This window comes from Anastrepha ludens, chromosome 3 (assembly GCF_028408465.1).
Source record: "Anastrepha ludens isolate Willacy chromosome 3, idAnaLude1.1, whole genome shotgun sequence".
NCBI lineage: Eukaryota > Metazoa > Arthropoda > Insecta > Diptera > Tephritidae > Anastrepha > Anastrepha ludens.
In genome coordinates, this window is record NC_071499.1 from 23,839,407 (window position 1) to 23,861,956 (window position 22,550).

The window sequence follows — 22,550 nt, forward strand, 5'->3', positions numbered from 1 at the left end:
AATTTGTGTTAATGTGCAGCAAACACTGATTTACTACCACAGCGCAACTAGCATACATACATACAGAGACACAAACATGGCCTGCTGTGTGTGGTAGTTTATGCCAGCGCAAGCTTAAATATTTATACACGAAAGTTTATGCGCTCTCGTACATATGCACAATCGTACATACATACATACATACATACATACATACATAGCCGCCCGTATGCCAATGTGACCATTCAATTTTATCTGGGCAAGTCAGTAAATATTCGTGAGATTTACAACACGCTCACAATATTGGCTTTTGGCTTTCAGCATGGCGGCAGTATTTCGTTGGCGTACATAGCGTGAATCCGCGGCACGCTTTGTTTGTTGCACATTCCGTTGCATTGTCAACGCCACGGTCGCTTCTGTATTGGACGTACAAAGTGTAGAGCAACCAAGTATTTGGTACTCGCGGCGCATAAAACGCTTTACACAGAGAATTCAATTGTTGTTTTTTTGTTCTTGTTGTTCTTGTTGCTTTAGCGAATCGCAACAGAACTCCGGTACAATTGTTTTCGGTGCATTGTGTCAAATAGAATTAATAAAAAGGCACGAAAAATAAGGCCAAACTAAACAAAAAAGCCATTGCAACAATCGCCCCTTCAACAGCAGCTCGGTGACGCGTCACAACAAAGGGAACCGCCAAGCAAAAGACAAAAAAAAACGAAAAAGTACACAAAACAGTGCAGCGTTTACATTGAAACAGTAGCTGAAGAATTATTGTTATTGCAACATCACATCCGCCGCCCATTGCCAACACAACTGGGGTGCCTTAGTACAAAGCGCGCGCGTTGGCATCACCGCCGCCATCGCTGCCACAAACCAACTCTAATTAACTGAAAATCGCCAACTGTAATATTCGAGGCCGTCTATTTGATTTTGACTTGGCTCGCTTTGTTTTTGTATTCCTGTATTTTTTTTTTTTTTTTTTTCCTGGTTCCCTTACGCCGTCGCGCAATTCCATTGTTGTCTGCGTCATACGCCGCTGTCGCCGCAGACATTGAGTCGCCATTAAATTTTGTTGGTTTGTTGGTTGCACCGCTTGCCGTTCTTCGTTCCTATTTGTGTCGCAGAGCCAAAGTGCATTTCGCCGTTCGCTGCCATGTTGGTACCGCCGGATATGCTGGCTGCGCAGACGCGCATGATTTATCAGATGAATCGCTTTTGTGCGGAACGCGTACAGGCGCGCATGTTCAAAACGGCCACCGCCATACGGGAAGTGTGCAAAATCGTGCAGGATATACTGAAAGAAGTGGAACTGCAAGAGCCGCGCTTCATCTCCAGTCTGGTCGAATGCAATGGCAGGTAAAACTCAGATTGAAAATTTAGCTGTGCGTTTTAATGGAAAATTATTGAAGCCAAGGTGGTATTTTTATTTTCATACATTGGCCGAAAAAGCTTAAGTAACAAATGAATTAGATGAAATTAATTTAGAATATAAAAATGGGTTCAAGCCTCTTCTATTCGCCATTTCTTTGCTCGCTATCTCTATGCTCGGCTAGCTGAACGAAATATTTACATGTGAAATAAACAGCAAATTTAACGAGCAAGATTTGGCGCTAGTGAGTACAGTTATGCCTCACGAAGCTGGGTGCAGTTATATACACGAAGCTCACTATTTTCAGCAACAAATGTAATTTTGTAATTTGAAGCAGCTCTATTCCTGCGTTACCAAAATATGTTTCCTTTATGGGGTTAGGGGTAGTCAGAGACCCGTGAAATGCTAGGCAATTACTTTATTTTACAAAAATTAAAACATCGCAGTAATACATCATGTTTCGTCTTGACTTTAGCAAAATTAAAAAAAAAAAAAACCCCCATAATTGTAAAAGTTATCGCTGTTTGTGTGGAGCCCTTGGAGTTTCATCTAAAATCAATCGGACATGAGAAATTAGTTTTATTCATAGATAATATTGTGCCTGATCGAAGTTTTTTTTCCAAAATTAATAATATGGCGGCCTCAAATTTTCAAAGAAAAAACCGACAATTAATTGTTGAAAAAAAATCGAAATTTTGCAAAAAATCCTTCGAACAGGCACGAATTTTTTATGTTTGTCAGAAGCAGTATAAATAGGATCGCCAGTGCAAAAAACATAAAGGTTCAATAACAAGTGAATGGAAATGCGCTATCGAGAGATGATCAACGATTTTATATGGCCGGAATTGATTTGAACAAGGTTTATTTTCCACAAGACGGTGCTACGTGCCTCACAAGCAACGAAACCATTAATCTTTTACGGGAAAAGTGGACCGGATCGTATTATCTCTCGAAGAGGTGATCACAATTGGCCACCGAGGTCTTGTGATTTAACACCTTGTGACTTTTTTCTTTGGGGCCACGTGAAAGAGAAGATCTACGCCAACAGTCCAGGGTCGATTCAAGACGTCAAAGATGGAATTCATGAGGCTATCGAGGACATAGGGCAGCTACTTTGCAATTCGGTTATGGAAAATTTCATGGAGGATATTTCAAAAGGATATTGACCTGTAAGCGTGGTCGAGGTGGTCATTTGCCTGATGTTATTTTCTACTATTAACGGCATACCTTCCTCTTTATAATGAAATAAACATCCGATCAATTATATTAAAAAATAGCATTTTTTTTTTGAATATCAAATATCTTATTAAACACCCTTTAGTTTTGAGAAAAACGCATTTAAAATTTTGCTATCGAGCTCCAGAGCGCCCGAGCGCCCTTTGTTAATTGTTGAATAACTCGAAAAGTATTTGTTCGATTCACTTCAAATTTTCGCACAATGTTTTGAAGATATTATACTTTAAGAAAATGCAAAAATAAAATCCAATTTTGCTTTAAATTCTGACTACCCCCAACCCCTTTACCAGTTGCTTCGTCTACGCGCCACTTGCTAAGGCTTGGCGAAAAGAAGAGTTTTCTTACCTCTGAAGTCAAGGTAATATTTATATTATTATTATTATTATTTGTACAGTATTTGTAGTACACTGGCTACTAGGCCCAATATTTTTTTTATCCATTGGCAGCAAAAGCTCAAGAACCAAATGAATTGGATGCAATTAATTTAAAATATTTAAATCAAAGGTCATGGCTTAAGGGCTTTTACGCGGAAGGAAACTGAAAATACGATTGAAAAAAATTACGTTTTTTAAATTTTATTTATTTGATTTAAATTTTTTAAGTTTTATTTTAAAACAAAATTTTAATTTTTGATTAAAAAAATTTTTTTTAAATTTAAATTTCTGACTTTTTTAAGTGAATTCGAACATCTTGGACAAATAATTTCTCGTGTTTCTCCATCGTAATAAAAATTCTGTTTATTTTGTCAAATACTCGCAAATCTGTTTCGGTTTTGGACACATAACTGATTAAATATTAAAGATCAGCTACAAATTATTAGTTTGTTGAAGAAGAAATCCATTATTTTTGCGTAAGATTTTTGGGCAAATGATTTAAAACTGTTTATGGTCGATCGAAAGCTTCTTCTGTGATTTTATCGACATTGTCGACATTTTCTTTAGCATCAAAAATGCCTGAACGGAATCGACGAAACCAAAATTTCGCGTATCACCTTTGATTATTTTTTAGTATTTTTTACTGCAATTCCTTTCCAGTAATCAGTAAAAGTTTACTGGTAATGCAAACGAAATGGCAATATCAATAAAAAAATATATTTACTGCATTTCTACTGCTACTGCAAAGTTTTCGTAGTGAATTGGGTTAAAAGTACCTTCTCACCATAAAGGCTACTCGTTTTTAACTATTCACAACACAAGCAGGCCTATTATTCTGCTCAGAAATGTTGGAATTAAGCAGACCTTTGTTGGATATGCTTTCAGAAAAATACTCTCTTTATTCGCTGGATCTGTCATCGTCCGTCTTCCCTCTGCTTGCAAGGGTGACAACTGCATTGAAGAGACGAAAATTTGAGTTCATTGAAGCTGTGAAGAGGTAAGCAGAACGCAGAACGCCGAACTAGCTAAAATCAGATATTGTTTGACAATATACAGTTATAGACTCGTGGCCAAGCGCAGGGGAGCACTTAAGAGGTCAAAATGTACTGTGTACTAATAATAATAATAATAGAAGTGTAAGATACTGTACCCCAAACTGCGCAGAAGCCGAGTTTTTTGTGCGTGACTTCCATTCGGTAAAATTCGGGTTCAAAATCCACTGTAAGCATGAAACATGAAATTAAAGAAACGGTTTTTTCTAATAGCGGTCACTCCTCGGCAGACAATGGCAAGCCTCCGTGTGTAGTTCTGCCATGAAAAAGGTTCCCATAATAAACCAACCAACCGACTGACGTTCGAAGTCGGTTCTCCTGTTGTAGAACAGGGTCAAGGCGTTCACGACAAATCAGAGAAGGGACTCGGTCAAATTCCTATTTAGTGGGGAGTTTGGGTTAAAAATGCCTTCGCACCATATATTAACCGTCGTTAATAAGTGCGTGGCAATTCCACGAAAACCAACCCTGCTCTTCTCTTGGATTTTTTCCTCAACCCCGGGACAGCTTCCGCATTGCTTCAAGGTAGAGGTCCAAGACGGCGTCCTAAGAAGGATACTTGCTTACTCACCCTGCGTCCAGATTAGTCTATTTTGAGAAACCTTTGCTCCATGCTCTTCAGCATAATTTTCCATTCCGCGCCTCTTTTTTCGGATAATATCCTCCACGAAATTTGCGACGGCATTCCATTTTTCTTCGCCTATCACCAATTTCACAACTATTTCTTCAGATGTAAATACACCAATAGCTCGTTGCAGAGCTCTTCACCTCTCTGTATTCCACCTCCGCATTTGAAGAAGGTGTGCTTCACATCCTCATCCTCAGTACCTCCATAAATGCAATTTGGTAGGTTCACCTTTCCTATTCGCAAAATACTTGCGAAAGGACCCACGTCCTGACAAAAATGTGTGTAATAGTTAACCTCACTGTGCCTTCTTTCTTTTTCAGATCGGATATTAGTCTCACTGTCCATCAGCCGTATTGCTCAGAGATCCATCTTGTTTATTAAAGTGTGAGGGTTTGAATTCTAATGTCGGAAAAGCCTGGTACTGGGATTCCTGAGATGTTTGTCTCCCATCTCCGTTTGGGCTCTTATCCTAGAATATCAATGGGGATGGTTCCGCTGTTAACTAAAACCGCTGTTTCTGATACAGTTCTGTATGAAGAAGCCACTCTGAGAACGCAGGTCCGTTGCACTGATTACTGGGTTTTTTGCCCGCATTTGACCCTAAGCGAAGTGACAAAGCGTCAGATTTTTCTTTTTCGTGCTAATCGGCGCCACCACACTGGGCACACCAATGAAGGCAAGTCCTTCTCCACCTGATCTTTCCAACGCAAAGGAGGCCTTCCTCTTCCTCTGCTTCCACCAGCTGGTACCGCATGGAAACTTTCAGAGGAGGAGCGTTTGTATCCATTCGGACGACATGACCCAGCCAACGAAGCCGCTGAATCTTTTTTCGCTGCGCTATGTCTATGTCGTCGTAAGGCTCATTCAGCTCATTGTCCCATCGCCTGCGATACTCGCCATCACTAACGGGCAAAGGTACAGGAAGGTAAGAATGTTGTCGTTTTCCACGCTTCTGTGCCATACGTTTCATCTTTCACAAAAAAGAAATTTGTATGCATTTTGACAGCCATTTCACGTGAAATGCGAACTTAGTGCTATGCTTTGGTGTTGTGTATAACCTGAGTAGTCGAGTAGTTGTATGTGAGTAGCTTAAAACGCCGAATTAATGAACTGTTGCCAGAGTTTAATATTTAGAAACGTACTTTGTTTTTATATAACATTTGAAACAGAATCTCCTCTGAAAAGCTTTATAATGTGGCAAGCTTAAAAGAAAATTGGGAGAACTGTTTTTTATCATGAAAAGAACATCATTAAGTGTGGCGACTTTTCTTGATTTTCAGAGATTGCGAATGGACTCCGTAGTCAACAAGGATGAATGGAGGTTTGGTGAAGGTTAACTACTGAGAAAAAAAAATTGTGAGAAGAACTTCAGCTGCCTCGACACAGAGGTTTCGGTAGCCGATTTCTGCACAATCATTTCAGACGTTCCGTCAGTGACATTGTGTAGATCTACTGTTACGTCAGCTCATCAGCTGATTCTGTCAAATTCACTCAGAGCCGAATAACGGTCTGTTATTGAGCATACCTTCTCAATTCTTTACACGATGGTAGTTAACATAAAAATGGGCACATCGTCGTCTTAATTTTCTTTTACAGTTTAATTTCTCTTCATTTACGAGGTTCAGGGCTTTGCTGACGATCTAGTTACCATAGTTAGAGGCAAGTTTGACTCTACTATAGCCGATTGCATCCAATTAGCTCTCGACATTGCACAAAACTGGTAACTGACTTTCGTTAAATCCTAACAAAACATGTGTGGTACCTTTCACCCGAAGAAGGAACCTAGTTTTAGGGACCCTAAAACGAGGGGAAGCCGACTTAACTCTATCTGGGGATATGAAATATCTGGAAGTTATCCTTGATAAAAACAGGACCTGAAAAAATCACTTATCGTACATCACAAGCAAAGCCTTGTGAGCAACATACGTACATATGCCAAAGGCTTTACAGTAAAACATGGGGTCTACGGTCAAAGATGATAGCATGGGCTTATAAGACAATAATAGTGCCAATGATCACCTATGCCTCTTTCGTATGGTGGCCAAAAGCAGACCAAGCAAAGACTCAGATAACACTTAAAAAGGTATACAGAATAGCCTGTCTGAGCGTAACGGGAGCAATGCGAACCTACCCCACAGTGGCTTTAGGAATGGTCACTGGACTCATTCCACTCTATTTTGTAGCCAAAGGGACGGCAGTCAGTGCAGCTCTAAGGCTTCCTAATCTATTCCATCTCAAAGAAGGCAATCTTACTGGGCATGTAAGAATTCTACGTTCCATCTTGAACTCTTCGTGCTTGGCAGTCCACGACAAGATGGAAGAGAAACTAGAATTCTCCAAGAAATTCAAAGTGGTCATTAGTGACCCCTCAGCGTGGAGAAACAATGAAATATTCTTAAAACCGGGTCCAAAATGGAAGATGGTAGTGCCGGGGCTGGAATTGTCGGACCACATTTCAAAAAAGCAATTACAATGGGAAAAACTACTTCCACCTCTAAATCGCTGGATAGTTTTCATTCCAATCAAGGTTGGTCTGGGAATGTTTTAAAATCCTCAACACCCTAGCATAAAGAAACTTTGCTACCTTGATGTGGGTTCCGAGACATGAGGGGCACGAAGGGAATGAAATTGCGGACACTTTAGCGAAAAAGGGGGTAAACACCCCCTTCATAGGTCTTGAACCTTTCTGCGGGGTAAATAACAGCTTCAAAAATGCGTTGAAAATAATTCTTGTAGACTCTGTAAGGAGGCGCACGAAACAACTGCAGTGCCGCGACGCAAACTTAATTATCTGGTAAACGGGGTTATAGATCCAAACGTCCTCCTGGAAATTAAGCCCACAGCAGTTTTAGGATTAAGTAATCGCATAAAACTGTTTTAGTAGGCTACATGGCTGCCCACTATACGAGTATATTTTCAGGTAGCAGTGCACAAATATCCATTTATATTGGGTGCACAACTAAGTTCTCGCTAATGAAAATTCAAATTTATTCTAAAAAATGATTACAAGTGAATCATTGAAAGTATTGCCCATCGCTGGCTACTACTTTTTCCCATCTTCCTGGTAGATCTCGTATACCGTCGCGGTAAAACTGTTCATCGTTTGAGGCTATCCACGGATCAAGCCATTTTTTAATGACATCATATGAAATGGAACTGCTGGTCGATCGGAACAGGTGATGGCGGGTGGAGTAGGATCTCCCATTTCAGTGCTTCCAGGTAGGTTTTAACGGGTTTGGCAACGTGAGGCTGTAGAATCACTTTTTCATGCCTCAGTGGTCGGCTCAATCGCATCAATTGAAGTCGATACCGATCCCCAGTGATGGTTTCGCTTGGTTTTAACAGTTCATAATAAATAACACCAACTTGGTCCCACCAAATACATAGCATAACCTTCTTCTTCTTCTTAATTGGCGCGATAACCGTTTACGCGATTTTGGCCGAGTTTAACAAAGCGCGCCAGTCGTTTCTTTCTCGTGCTAACCGGCGCCAATTGGACACACCAAGTGAAGCCAAGTCCTTCTCCAACTGAGCTTTCCAAGCATAACCTTCGTAGCGTGAATATTCGGCTGAGGCGACGACGTAGAAGCACGACCGGGCAGTGCCCATGACTTTCCTTTCTTTGGATTGCTGTAATGAATCCATTTTTCATCACCCGTTACGATGCGATGAAGAAAACATTTCCTTTTTTGCCGCTGGAGCAGTTGTTCACAGGCGAAAAAACGACGATCAATATCCCTTGGTTTTAACTCATAAGTCCCCTGTTTCTGAATCATTCCCAAAGCACGCAATCGCTTGGATATGGCTTGGCGGGTAACTCCTAATACTGAAGCAAGCACTTCTTGCGTGTGACGCGGATCCTCATTGAGCAATGCCTCCAATTCAGCGTCTTAGACGGTTGTTGGCCTGCCTTCACGCGGACGGGCGGACGGTCGTCAACATTAAAATCACCGTGTTTGAAGCAACGAAACCAATCTCAGCACGTTGTTTCACTTAAAGCAGCATCTCCATAAACTAAACGGCGGCTGAAGCGCATAGAGAGCTACAGATGCGCTTCAGCCGCGGTTTTTTTCGAATGAAAGAGGGAAATCGACACTTCCCGCAAATGGCGATTATTCGCACAAAATCAGACATTTTCACAAAACCAAAAGTAAAGGGTGGTTAAATTTCAAGGGCCGATGTTGAATGTGAACCACACCTAAACGTCAACGACACCGTTGGACTTCTTTCTTTGGGGTTATTTGAAAGAAAAGGTGTACTTCGATAAGCCAGCAACAATTCAAGAGGTAAAGAATGAGATAATTCGGCACATTAACGACATAAAACCTCAATTATGCCACAGCGTCATCGAAAATTTGGACCATCGGATGGAGGTGTGCGGCCGAGGCCGCAGCGGCTATTTGGCCAATATTTTGTTCTATTCATAATTGAATCATACCAATATTATCATAATAAAGAGAAGTGATAATAATTTTCTAAAAAAATTGTATTTGATTTAAAATCAACACCGGCCCTTGAAACTTAACCACCCTTTATATGATACCGAAACAAAATCACTAATGTGTCGAAGCTTGGTTTATGACGTTTAGGTTATGTTAGAATCGACTAGCATACACTGCCGGTGGCATCTATTGACTACTATTGGGAACTTAGTTGTGTACCTAATAAGCCCAACCAAAACAACAATTTCAGTTATTTATTGCTAATTGAAAGTCGATAGCTCAATTAAAAACTTAATTGCATCAACTTCGTTTGCCTCAATGAAGGTGCATATCTGAACATAGTTTCACTCTCTCAAAGAACTGCAAGCATTCCAGCATATTAATGTGTGAAAAATCAAAGGGAGGTATGAAAAGCAATGCGGTTTTGAATGGATACTTTACACACACAAATGCGTATGTGCATTTCCTCTTATGTAAATAAATGAAAAAAAATAAATATTTAATGTTTGTACATACCCACATTCCCACTTACTGGCTGATCGACACTTCAGGCGGCGGAAAAGTACCACTTGTTATTGAAGACACAAAACCCATTAAGCGCCTACGGGTCCGTACGTCTGTCCGCACGTTTCTCATTATCAACTTGTCTGCGGTATGGCTCCTTCCTCCTTCTTCGATTTGTCAAAGTGTTACGAGTTGTGCAATTTGTCCGTCAAATGAGACGTTAACACGAGCCTACTTGAATTACGTGCTAATTGCTGTGGTTTGTCTTCATATGTTGACTTTAATGACTCTTTGAAGAAGTAATGGAAAACACTATATACTTACATATTTACATGTACATATACATGCATATACACATGCAGTTATGCACGCAACTATTTTACTAATAAGCATTGCAAGTGTGAAAGGAATTATTTTTAAAATATTCTATAACTGCATATCCTCCACTTCTTTTACTTTTTTTACTTGAACAGATTTGAAGGCGTGCAGGTTATTTCGCCCAACGAATTCGAGATTGTTTTGTATCTCAATCAAATGGGCGTTTTCAACTTCGTTGATGATGGCACCATGCCCGGATGCGCAGTGCTGAAGCTGAGTGACGGTCGTAAACGTTCCATGTCCCTATGGGTGGAGTTCATCACAGCATCGGGTTATTTGTCGTCGCGCAAGATACGCTCTCGCTTCCAGACATTGGTGGCGCAGGCGTGTGACAAGAGTATTTATCGTGATATGGTGAAAATGATCGGCGATACGACGGAGGTAAAGATGCGCGTGCGTGAACGTTTCATGGTACAAATAACGCCAGCTTTTAAATGTTCCGGCATATGGCCACGCTCGGCAGCCCATTGGCCACTGCCGCACATCCCTTGGCCACATCCGAATATAGTGGCCGAAGTGAAAACGGAAGGTTTCGATCTGCTATCCAAAGAGTCCATTGTCATGCAGAATAAGAACAACAATGCCGCCATGGAAGGCGATGCGTGGGTGTTGAGCTTTTTCGAAGCGGAAAATCGACTTTTGCAAGGTGAGTTTAAGAAGCAGGTAAATAAATAGTAAAACCAAAAAAAAAAATTAGTTATCACAGCGAACTTTTTAGTTTCTTTTCTCATATAAAGGCCAAAAATGGTGATATTTTGAAATTATTGTATGGGGAACCCCCCAGGGGAGTTCCAGGGGGTGTGCCACTGGCATGGGTGGATCGGCCGTCCAAAGTTAGTGGGGGCCGGTCATACATTTGGACTCGATTGGAGCACTCTAAATTGGTCAAAGTAGGATTTTTCGTTCGACCCAAATTGGGGGACATCAGAATTCGTTTTAGAGGTATGGTTCCTTCGGCAAAGTTTCTTATTTTGATCCCTAGAATACGATTTCCACAGAGCCCTAATATATATTTATATATATATACCTTAGCTGTTTTAATATAAAATTCCAAAACAAGATAGAGTATTTGTTGGAAATCGTAATATAATTTATTTATTAAACAGGTTTTTGAAATTTTGAATTGCCTTCAGTTAAATTATTTTTGAAGCAATATTTTTGCTGTCTGGAAGTTGAAATTAATTGGAGAAAAAATTATTTGTACATATTTATAAAATGGAAATTCGATTCCTGCACTTAGCGAAAACCAGGCTCGGTGCAAGTTTCGAGGTCGTCGCAAGTACTGAGATTTTTTCCATACAGATTAAAATAGTATTTTGACTGATAGGAATCCAAGTTTATCCGTGTTTATTATATTAATTAAATACATTTTAAAAGAGCGTAATTTCATTTGAAATTAGAGAAATTTTCGCTTTCGGTTTGTTTTGCATGCACTCGCTTGTTCGTTTAAACAAACATTGTTTTGCTCCTGCCTCCGTCGATGGAGTTTTCTTAGTATCATTTTAAACACCACATCGTAAGTTCTTTCACCGCCTCTTTAGTCGACTTCATCCAGTATTCTTCATTTAAAGCTTTGGGTTCCGAATGAGGTTCTAAAATCCATTGCTCGATTACAGTTAGTGAGGCTTGCTGCAATAGTTCTAATTCCCGAAGCAAAGTTGCACGAATTGAATATTGGATGCATCATCAGCTATCAATCTTAACTCCGAAAGGGGAATGATTTCTTCACAATCCAAGTCAGGCGCTTTCTCAAACAGTTTTTGAAACGATGACTGAATTGAAGTTGCAGTAAGAGCGTCCCAAGCATATTGCATTTTTCAGATCAATATTTCGCCCTGACGCATCGGCAGTTTCTCCACGAACAACAATGTGACGTAAGGGGACTTTTTTTTAGTATTTAGTAAGCCTTGTAACGTTTTAATCCATGAGCTGCATTAGAGCCGTATAGTTTGGAGGAAAGCACATTACTGATATTTGGTGTCATAGCTTCTTAACTCGCCTTCTTTGGGATGGTATGGAGCAGTATCAACAAGAAGAAGTGCTTTTTCCGGAAGATTTTGCGCACGAAGGAACTCTTTCATCTGTTTATTTAAACAATTTTTGATTAAAACAGGATTCTTTGTTGTGACAAAAAATTGGCACCCATCTAGAGCAAATATTCTGTCAAACCTTTCATCAAATAAAGCTAAGGTCATCTAAGGTTTTTTTTTCGTTTCCAGCAGCATTTGTAGAAGTAAAGAACGAACTTACTGATCTTATGCCACGGTGACGAGGTTTCTTTTGAGCACAAAATTTATATCTTCTAAGTCTTCAGACTTAGATTAAAAACGAAAATATTATTTGAATTTTGAATTTGAATTTATTTATTACTAGTATAATAATACATTATAATTTACAATAAACTGTAAGTCCTACATAAACTATTAAAACTCTGTTCGTTAATATTAAATATTTTTTTTAAATAAATCAACCGCTCTGGTTGGTGCGAATCTTAAGACTAAAAAATTATTTTACGAGGTGAAGTCCAAAATAAACAAGACTGGCGTCCAGTGAAAACTTTGTGACATTCGGTTCAGTGGAAGCGAAGTCATTGCATCTAAAGTGTCGTATATTTGTGTCATCGGTACAAAAATGAGTTTCGAACAAAGAGCTAATATCAAATTTTCTTTTAAAACTATATCATTCGTTTTTACGACTCCAAGGATTTGTCGACAAGCAGTTCGTGCCAGTAGGCCAACCTGACAATGTAACTTTCTACCTTGGCATTTTGAAGCGTTTATTGCATCCCATTCGTCGAATCTGCCGTGAATACTGCGAAGGCGGAAACTGGCGCTTATTGCATGAAAATGCATCACCTCATCGATCCACTCTTGTGACTGATTTTTTGACTAGAAATCACATTTTAACCATCAATCACTCACCGTATTCACCTGATATGGCTCTCTATGACTTTTACCTATTCGAAAAATTGCATTTGGCCATGAAAGGAAAACGTTTTGAGTCCGCAAAAGCAATCGAAAATGCTTGTACCGACATCCTGAAGGACATTCCGTTTAATGAGCTGAAAAACTCTTTCAAAAAGCTTTTGGAACGCGCAAAACAGTGCATCGAGGCCAGAGGAGACTGTTTTGAATAAATAAATTCGAAGTTATCAGAACATAGCTCTTGTCGATTCTATTTTAGCTCAGTCTTGTTTATTTTGGACTTCACCTTGTATATTCTACTCTAAAGTTCGTTTCAAATTCAGTTGGCCTTGAAGAGCAAAAATGCAACTAAGTACATTTTGCCTTTGGGTACTCAACCGAACCTGGAACCGTCTGCCATGCAGTAGCATAAACAAAGCAATAATGTTACATGGGAATTTTTAATTTTATATTTTTAATAGTTATATAGTTATATGAGCTCGAGGGCAGGGTGGGCGGAGGTGTATATTCTGGGGATCTCCTTCAGTTTTCGGCTCCCCGACTCTCTTAACGAGATGGCTGAGTCATTTCACCTAAAGGTAGCATGGGTTCCTGGCCATCGCGACATTGAGGGTAACTGTAGAGCCGATGAGCGCGACTCGGCACTAAATTGTCTGATGAGTACATAGATAATGACAAAGGGATACCCTTACAAACATGGAAACTACTCATCCTTGAAAAAATCGAAAGGAAAGCAAAAGAATGATAGAATAATGAAACCACCTGCAAAATCGTACAGAATCTCTGCTAAGCCAAAATAAACACAGTCTTAGCACATTGATCTCAGTCATAACGGGGCACTGCCTAATAGGTAGACACGCCCAAAGGATGGGTGTGCAAGCACATGACTTCTGTAGGAGTTGTCTAGATGAGGACAAGGAAGAGACAATCTCGCACCTACTGTGCCACTGCCCTGTTCTATCCAGACGCAGGTTTACTATTCTGGGTAGACAATTTTTTAATGAGTTAGAAAATCTCAGTTCTACAGAAATCAGCGATATTTTAAAATTTTTGAAAAGCACACACTGGTTTTAGGAGAGACAGGGACAAGCTCCCCACGTGGCATCACAATGGGCTATGAGCCTAAGTGTGTCCCACAGGACAACCGCTTCAACCTAACCTAACCATAGTTGTATGATGTAACACCCACGACTTTTATCGGATAAGGGTTTCCAAAATAAGCCAGACTCATCGGCATTGTATATCAGCACTTTTGTCAAACTTAAATCCATAATTTTCTTTGTTAAATTTGTCCAAAAATGATTTGATTAAGTCACGCTTATTTGACAATTTTACCTTCCTCTTTCTCAATGCCTCCTTTTAAAGTATACAACCCAACCATAGCTAGCGTGGAAGACTCCAGGCTCTTCCTCGATTTTGGCATGAAAAAACTTGGCTTTATCTTTTAGCATATCCCTTGTAACTGCTAGTTTTTTAGACATTTGGCCCGCGAACCAATTGAACAACGCCTTTTCATTTTTGGAAATTCAAAGATCTTAAGAGTTTTCTTTTTATCTGGACCGGATTCAGATAGCGTAACAAATTTCTTTATGAACTGTTCTTTTTCTTAAAACGAGTTATTATTGCTCTATACACGTGAAAGTTTTTAGCTAATGCATTAATTGAATCTCCCGCATTTTGTTTGTTCAGAATGTCAGCATTTTCTTTTATTATCAGCAGCATACATTTTCTCTTTGCCTTTATGAGACCTCACCATGCAAAAGTTAACGCACAACTGTCATTTCGTCAGGAAATAAATAAGACGGTACTACCCTCAAATTCATTCAGCTGATACAACTCCAAAAATGTCATTATCAGAATGGCATCGAGGGTACTTCCCCAGCTTTATTCTAAAAAATACAACGTAAAAAACAAACGAGAAAGACAAATCAAAAGATGTTGAAGGTATCTAATAAAATTTTTCTAATGTGGTAGTACTGAGTAAGCAATGAAACAAAAAAAAAACTATTTGAGACGCAATATCGAGTTTCTACTGTATATTTAATTTGCGCTCTCCCCCTTTTTGGGTGTTTGGCCAAGCTTCTCCTCCTACTTGTGGCGCGCGCTTGATGTTGTTCCACAAATGGTAGGAGGTAAAATTATAACCTGTGGCAGATAAATTATACAAGTGTAGCAGATCAAAAAATTAGCTAAGTAAGCTGTTTATTCAAACTGTGTATTAAAGAAAAAATATAAAATAAACCTTCCATACTAAAGAGGTGATCCCAATTGGCCACCGAGATCATGTGATTTAACACCCTGTGACTTTTTTCTTTGGGGCCACGTGAAAGAGAAGGTCTACGCCAACAGCCCAGGGACGATTCAAAGATGGAATTCGTGAGGCTATCGAGGGCATAGGGCAGCCATTTTGCAATTCGGTTATGGAAAATTTCATAGAAAGGATATTGTCCTGTAAGAGTGGTCGTGGTGGTCATATTTGCCTGATGTTATTTTTCACTATTAACGGCATACCTACCTCTTTATAATGAAATAAACATCATTTGGAAACCCCTATACATAACATTTGGCAACACTATGGATCAATTACTGGTCTAAGTGCGATCTCGAGAATCAACCAAGTCTAACCTAACCTAAATCTACTATTTAGCACTAATTTACCGAAGAGCGTAGCTTTTGTGACGCAAAGTTAAAATTTTTGTTTTAGCACATTCGCTCATTTTTTTAAGGTTCAGTATCTTTTAATGTTTGTTTTTTTCACGACCTACCAACCTCACATTTAAATAATGACAAAAAATATATGAACTGCATAAATGGCTCAAAACACAAAAAATGTCACGCCTACTTCTCTATCAAAACTCAACTGAAATTGGCCGCTGTAAAAGTGTACGAGTATAAAGATTTTGGTGTCTGCTGAATTTCAGTTAGGGAAATCGTGCAAGAAAAAGTTTTTTTCAGCCTTATGGATTCCGCGTGAGCAATTTATTACCATAAATTATAAGACAACATAAGAACAGGTTTTAACATTACCTTCCTTCTTGTTTTTGTGGTGGAAATAATTTGTTCAATTGGACTTGAGGCTGATTATTTCGTGAGTGTAAAATAATCGAATGGAAGTTGTTGACACTCGTTTTTTTTCTGAGATGATCGATTCATAAGTGCATATAATCAGGTCTGAGTTATAGTTTCATTAATCTTAGAGGCATAACACCCATGCATCGCTTTATGATTTATTATTCTACACCCACCAGTGCTAAATTATGGGTAGCTGTAGCGTGACCACACTGACCACTGAATGTTTGCCTTACAGACCCTCTGAGGTTTCTGTACATTATACAGTGGGCTTCTCAGCACTGTTTTCAATAACTGCTTGAAATGAAGGAAGATTTCATGTAGACGAACGTCACTCATCAAGTGTCTACATAGAGTGACTCACAACCAAAGTAATTCAGCCATTTCACCTTTTTCAAAATACATGCCAGCCACTTTATAGTGAATGATGTGCCTATTTATTCAAGTTATGTTCTTAAAAATGTATATTTATATTTATATTTTTTAATCAAATACTTTAAGTTCTGCACTCATTACTCGATCTCTTAAAGAAATTAATAGAATTTTTTATAGTCTAGATCTTGATTTCACCCTGCCCAGATCTCTATTTTTTTATAAACTGGAATTAAATTACTTTATCTTTAAATATTCTATTACATTTAAGTCATTTGGTACTTCTGGACTAAAGGTAAGGATTTGTAGCTATAAATGAAAGACTTGTTGTATCTAAAATTTTTCTTAAAAATTCCACAAACATTAATGTAAAATTTTCCATTTTATTCCATAAGCACTAATTTCTATCATAAAAATATATTTGTTCTCTCTTTCTTTCTCTTTATCGCTCTCTCTGTCTTCCTCCACTCAACTTTCTCAGGTGGCTGCCGTCGGCGCTGTTTAAGTATTCTCAAAACGTTGCGTGATCGTCACCTCGATCTGCCCGGCAATCCGATCACCGCTTACCACCTGAAGAATCTGCTGCTCTACGAATGTGAAAAGCATCCGCGTGACTTTGAATGGGACGAAGCGTGTATCGCCGATCGCATCAACGGCATCTTCCTACAATTGATCTCATGTCTACAATATCGTCGATGTCCACACTACTTTCTACCGACACTGGACATGTTCAAAGGCAAATCGCCCAGTTCGCTCGAACAGGCCGCGAAGCAGGTTTGGCGTTTGACGCGCGAAATGTTAACCAATGCGAATGCATTTGAAAAACTCTAAAGCAACTGGGAGTATTTATCTTAAAAAAAATAAAAAAAATAAAAAATATAAAAAATAAAAATACCTATAGAGTAAAAAATGCAAAGAAATTCGCAACAACAAACGCCGCACATTAACATTAACGAAGGCATTAAGAGGCGCGCGAATGTAGCGAAATGTGCGAACGCCAGATTTTAAAGGTGCTGAGCGCAACTCGTGCTTATGTTCGTATGTATGTGCATAACTGTATGTAAGTATGAGTGTGTGTGAGTGTTTTTTTTTGTTCTTCTTTTGATTGGAATGCATTGATATTCGCCTAAGTATTGGTACCAATTGGCTGCTGTGTGTGATTGCATTGCGAGTCTGGTGTTCGGCTGGGGCGTGACGGCCATACCGGCGAACTTACATTTATTCTTGCGGTTATGCATGCCCACATACATACATATGTCCATATGTGAATATGTGCATATGTTTTCGTTTGCATGCTGCATGCCACATCTCTATGAAGTGCTAAAAAATCGCATTAGATAAAATCTGCAACAGAAAACTACTTCATTTTCAAATTGTATTCGTGGCAGTTTAGCAGACCTTCCGACATGAAATCTCCGGCAGCCGGCAAAGAAGCAGATCTACACTGATATAAGCGCGAATGCTCGTATTTATTCATTTGTGTATGTGTTTACATACACATATACATACCTGTGTACGCACACATGCTTGCCTAGATTTGCTGTCATAGATAAAGTCATCTACGGGATTATCCATGCGTCCAATTTCTGTTTTGCTTTCATAGCACTCGTAATTTTTTTTTCATTTTTTTTGTTTTTATTGTTAAAAGGGTACTAACTCGTACATGCATGCATACGCACATACATACGGGCATGTGTTCGGATGAAAGGAAATCCACTTCCTCTGTTAATGCATTGGAATCTCTGCGTATGCCTCAAAAATGTTGAACTCAAATTTTTTGCGTTCACTAACTAGGCAATAAGGCTTTCACGAAGCCGTTAAGCTTCTAACTGTGTATACGAAAATTTTAAATAAAAAGTGCTACTTCTTTAATATACTAGCAGTAAGCTTACATACACACATACACACATATGGGAGAAAAAACATTTTGCTTAGTGAAAAATTACGATTTTTGAAATTTGAAAAAAAAAATTAATAGAATAGAACTTTCTTCAAAGAAGTGCTCTAGAAATATAGGATCATTTACTGGATGCATAGAAACGGAACGCATTATATGTACATTAGGGTGCACCTCTCCACAAAAAAAAATCTGTACCATTCTTCCATAGGAATTATAAAATGTTTGGAAGAAATTTAAGATTTTCGTGCGCTGGAAGGAACAAAATTATCGCCAAAAATTGAGTTTATTTAATTTTTTTTTTTTTTTGTGATTTTTTTAATACTGCAACTAATTTGTAAATAAAGATTTTTTTTTTAATATTTTTTCCAAAATATTAGAGAGTTTAAATTTAAAAGGTATGCTTAAAAATAGTTCAAAATTGTATCGACACAATCAAAAAAATTAGTTAAAAAAAATTAAATTTGCGAAAGAAACTTGCGATGTGAATTAACTATATTTTTCCAGAACTGAACAGTGTGAGAAAATAACATCTGAAAGAAACCCTTACGACGGCCATCGTAGCTGAATCGGGTTGGTGCGTAAATACCATTCGGAGTACGTACGAGCGAATCTCCGTGCATGAAACAGCAAATTGATAGAAAAAGTTTTTTCTAATAGCATGCGCCCCTCGGCAGGCAATGGCAAACTTCCACGTGTATTTCTGCCATGAAAAGAAGAAACCATCTCCCGTTTAGGGTCGGCTTGAAACTGTAAATCCCTTCATTTGTGTAACAACTTCAAGACTTCTTCTTCTTAATTGGAGCGATTTTGGCCGAATTTAACAAAGCGCGCTAGTCGTTTCTTTCTTGTGCTAATCGGCGCCAGTTGGGCACACCAAGTGAAGTCAAGTCCCTTCTTCACCTGATCTCTCCACAGCAGATGAGGGCTTCCTCTTCCTCCGCTACCAACAGTTGGTACCGCATCGAATACTTTCAGAGATGAAGCGTTTGTATCCATTCGGACGACATGACCCAACCAACGTAGCCGCTGGATCTTTATTCGCTGCGCTATGTCTATGTCGTCGTAAAACTCATACAGCTCATCGTTCCATCACCTGCGATATTCGCCGCCGTTTCCAACGTGCAAAGGTCCAAAAATCTTGCGCAGAATCTTTCTCTCAAACACTCCAAGCGTCGCTTCATCGGATGTTGTCATCGTCTACGCTTCTGCGCCATACGTTAGGACGCTCATGATGAGTCCCTTGTAGAGTTTTAGTTTTATTCGTCGAGAGAGGACTTTACTACTCATTTACCTACTTAGTCCAAGGTAGCACTTGTTGGCAAAAGAGATTCTGCATAGGATTTCAAGGCTGACTTTGTTATAGGTTTTAATGCTGGTTCCTAAATAAATGAGGTTATTTTACAACCTCGAAATCATAACTGTCAACAGTGACGTGGGTGCCGATACGCGAGTGTGCCGACTGTTTGTTTGATGTCAGGAGGTACTTCATCTTGTCTTTGTTCACCACCAGACCCATTCGCTTTGCCTCTTTATGCAGTTTGGAAAAGGGAAAACTAACAGCGCGGTTGTTAAGGAAAATTGTTCTTATAGAAAATTGTGCCTGAGCGATTAATTTCTGTGGCTCGTACGCTCCTCTCCAACATCAGGTTAAAGAAGTCACACGGCAGCGAGTAACCCTGTCTGAAACCTCGTTTGGTATCAAACGGCTTGGAAAGGTCCTTCCCAATTCTGACGGCACTGCTGGTGTTGAGCAACGTCATCTTGCATAGCCGTTTTAGTTTTCCAATGATACCAAATTCAGACATCGCAGCATACAGGAAACTCCTTTTCGTACTGTCGAATGCGGCTTTGAAGTTGACGGAAAGATGGTGTGTGTCAATTCTCCTTTCGGGGGTCTTTTCCAAGATTTGGCGTATTGTAAATATTTGGTCGATGGTAGACTTTCCAGGTCTAAAGCCACACTGTTAAGGCCCAATCAGTTGGTTGACGATGGGCTTCAGCCTTTCACACAATACGCTCGCTAGAACCTTATAGGCGATATGTAGAAGACTAATCCCGCGGTAATTGGCACAAATTGCAGGATCGTCCTTCTTATGGATTGGGCAGAGCACACTTAAGTTCCAAACGGCAGGCATGCTTTCATCCGACCATATTTTGTATAGGAGCTGATGCAGCCCCTGGCCGCCATATTTGACTAGCTCAGCCGGCAGTTCGTCGGCTCCCGCTTCTTTGTTGTTCTTTAGCCGCGTTATCGCTACTCTCACCTCGTCATGGTCGGATAGCGAAACCACAGTTCCGTCGTCTACGATTGAGATATCAGGATCTTCACATTCTCTGTGACATGCGCAGCTGTCACTATTTAATAGGTTTGAGAAGTGTTCCCTCCATAATTGAAGAATACTCTGGATGTCGATCACTAGATCTCCGTCTTTGTTTTTACACGAAAAGTGTTCACATACCTCCACAAATAGAAGTCCAAAGATGTGATATCACACGAAAAGTCTAAGAGTCTTCTAAGAACTTCAAAGAACCAAGAACTAAGATCTAGTGAACTTTTTCACAGTTTATTCGAAGTTAAAGTGAAGGATTAGGACGTCGCCATACACCTCTAATATCGGCTTCCATCATTATAAAATAATTCAATGTGTTGCTCACTTACCCTTTAAAGAGTTTAACATTTATTCGTATAGCTATTAGTTAAGCGATTATCATAGCTTCAAACTTCACTTTTAGTTGCTTCAGGGTTCTGCCGCCCCCATAAAACTGATATGGTGATAAGATTTATATTGCTGTTTAAATTAAACTAACTAGGATCTTCGAGGTGATTTATCCGAACATAGACGGCTTTGAGGTTTTTTCCCCACATACCGACTGCTCTTCCATTTTTTGGACACATAGAGAACTGGCTTAACACTAGCATTTGTAATGTTTCATTGCTTATCTGGCTAGGCGTGTATGGGAGGTGGTTGAGTGAGTCACTGAAGTTGCACAGCCGCTACTCTCAATAATGAGGGGATTCCTAACGGGGTTTCATCCTTACAACGGCAGCAGCCCCGACAACGAAAAAAAAGTAATCGTCTCAGTATATTTGGGACAGATATCTAAATTCTTATCCTATCCTTTCCTTTTTATTTGTTTATACGAAAATGATCTGAAGTTTCCAAAACTACGCATTCTAAGTAAATAAAAGATAGAAAAATAAAACATAAAAAAAAGAATTTGCCTCTCTGCAAAATTTCAACAGCTTGGCCTAGTAACTTTTTACTCTGAGGTGGTAATTTATAGAATATGTGAATAAAACTCTTTAATACACGTTATTATATACACATATATACATACATATATGCATATATACCTACACACATACAAACACCTTTAACATTAATCTATTGTATTTATTTTTCAGTAAATTTGTTATGGATTACTTAGTGTTATAACCAATGTATACAATTTTAATGTTTCATCAAATATAATATAATTAAAAACTTTTTAATGTTCACAAGAAAAACTTTGTAATCAATTTTTATTGCTGGTAAGGTCATTAACACGTTATTTAAGGGGTTACATGGGTTTCGTAGGTTAAAAAAATCAATTTTTTTGAGCTTATTAATTTCTACAACATCTCAAGAATATTATCCTAAATTTTCAAGTCGATACGGATAATAAATTCGGAGATACAGCCTTTGGAATGTGTGCGCTCCAAGCCACTTTTATTGTTACTCAAAGCTTTAAATGCGTTTTTCTCGGAACCGTGTTTTCAAAGTCGGTTGTCAAATGTTCTCGAAAACTACTCAACCCATCCTGATGAAATTTTACACAGGTGTTCGAGATACAATTTACTCGTGCTTGAATGAAGGATTTTGTTTTTTTTTTCATTTACAACTATTTAAAAAAAAAAAAAAAAGTCAAGCAAATTTGACCGAAATTTTCATTTTTTTGGAAAAATGTCTGCCAAAATTCCAATTTTTACTTTTTTTTCTTTCCTTCGTTCAAGCACGAGTTTATGGTCTTAACTAAAACACTTATTTTTGTGTTTTCATTTTTGACGATCCTGTCAGGAGTTATGCTGACAACGCGGACGCACCTTTTTTTCGAGGGGTCACCGGAAATGGCGTCAGAATGGAGGAGTTTTAATTTTCTTTTTTTTGAAAATTTCAGAAATTATTCTTTAAATATGAATCTATAAGACAGAAAAAAGTTTGAATTAAATAAATAATTTTTACATAGAAAAAAAAATTTAAAATCGGCGTTTTTTTACCCGACGGAGCCCATGTAACCCCTTAAGGGGGGGGTAACGTTAATTCATGGAAAAAAAGGCACATT

At 38.8% G+C, this 22,550-nt stretch overlaps 1 protein-coding gene across 1 annotated transcript; it reads left to right on the forward strand.

Moving 5' to 3' along the window:
* Positions 1-471: 471 nt before the first annotated feature.
* LOC128857172 (protein mab-21-like) lies at positions 472-21,703 on the forward strand. The gene is made up of 3 exons (XM_054092798.1): positions 472-1,335; positions 10,058-10,608; positions 16,809-21,703. The coding sequence occupies exons 1-3, from the start codon at positions 1,133-1,135 to the stop codon at positions 17,156-17,158; spliced, it is 1,104 nt and encodes a 367-aa protein (XP_053948773.1). The 5' UTR covers positions 472-1,132; the 3' UTR covers positions 17,159-21,703.
* The last annotated feature ends 847 nt before the right edge of the window (positions 21,704-22,550 follow it).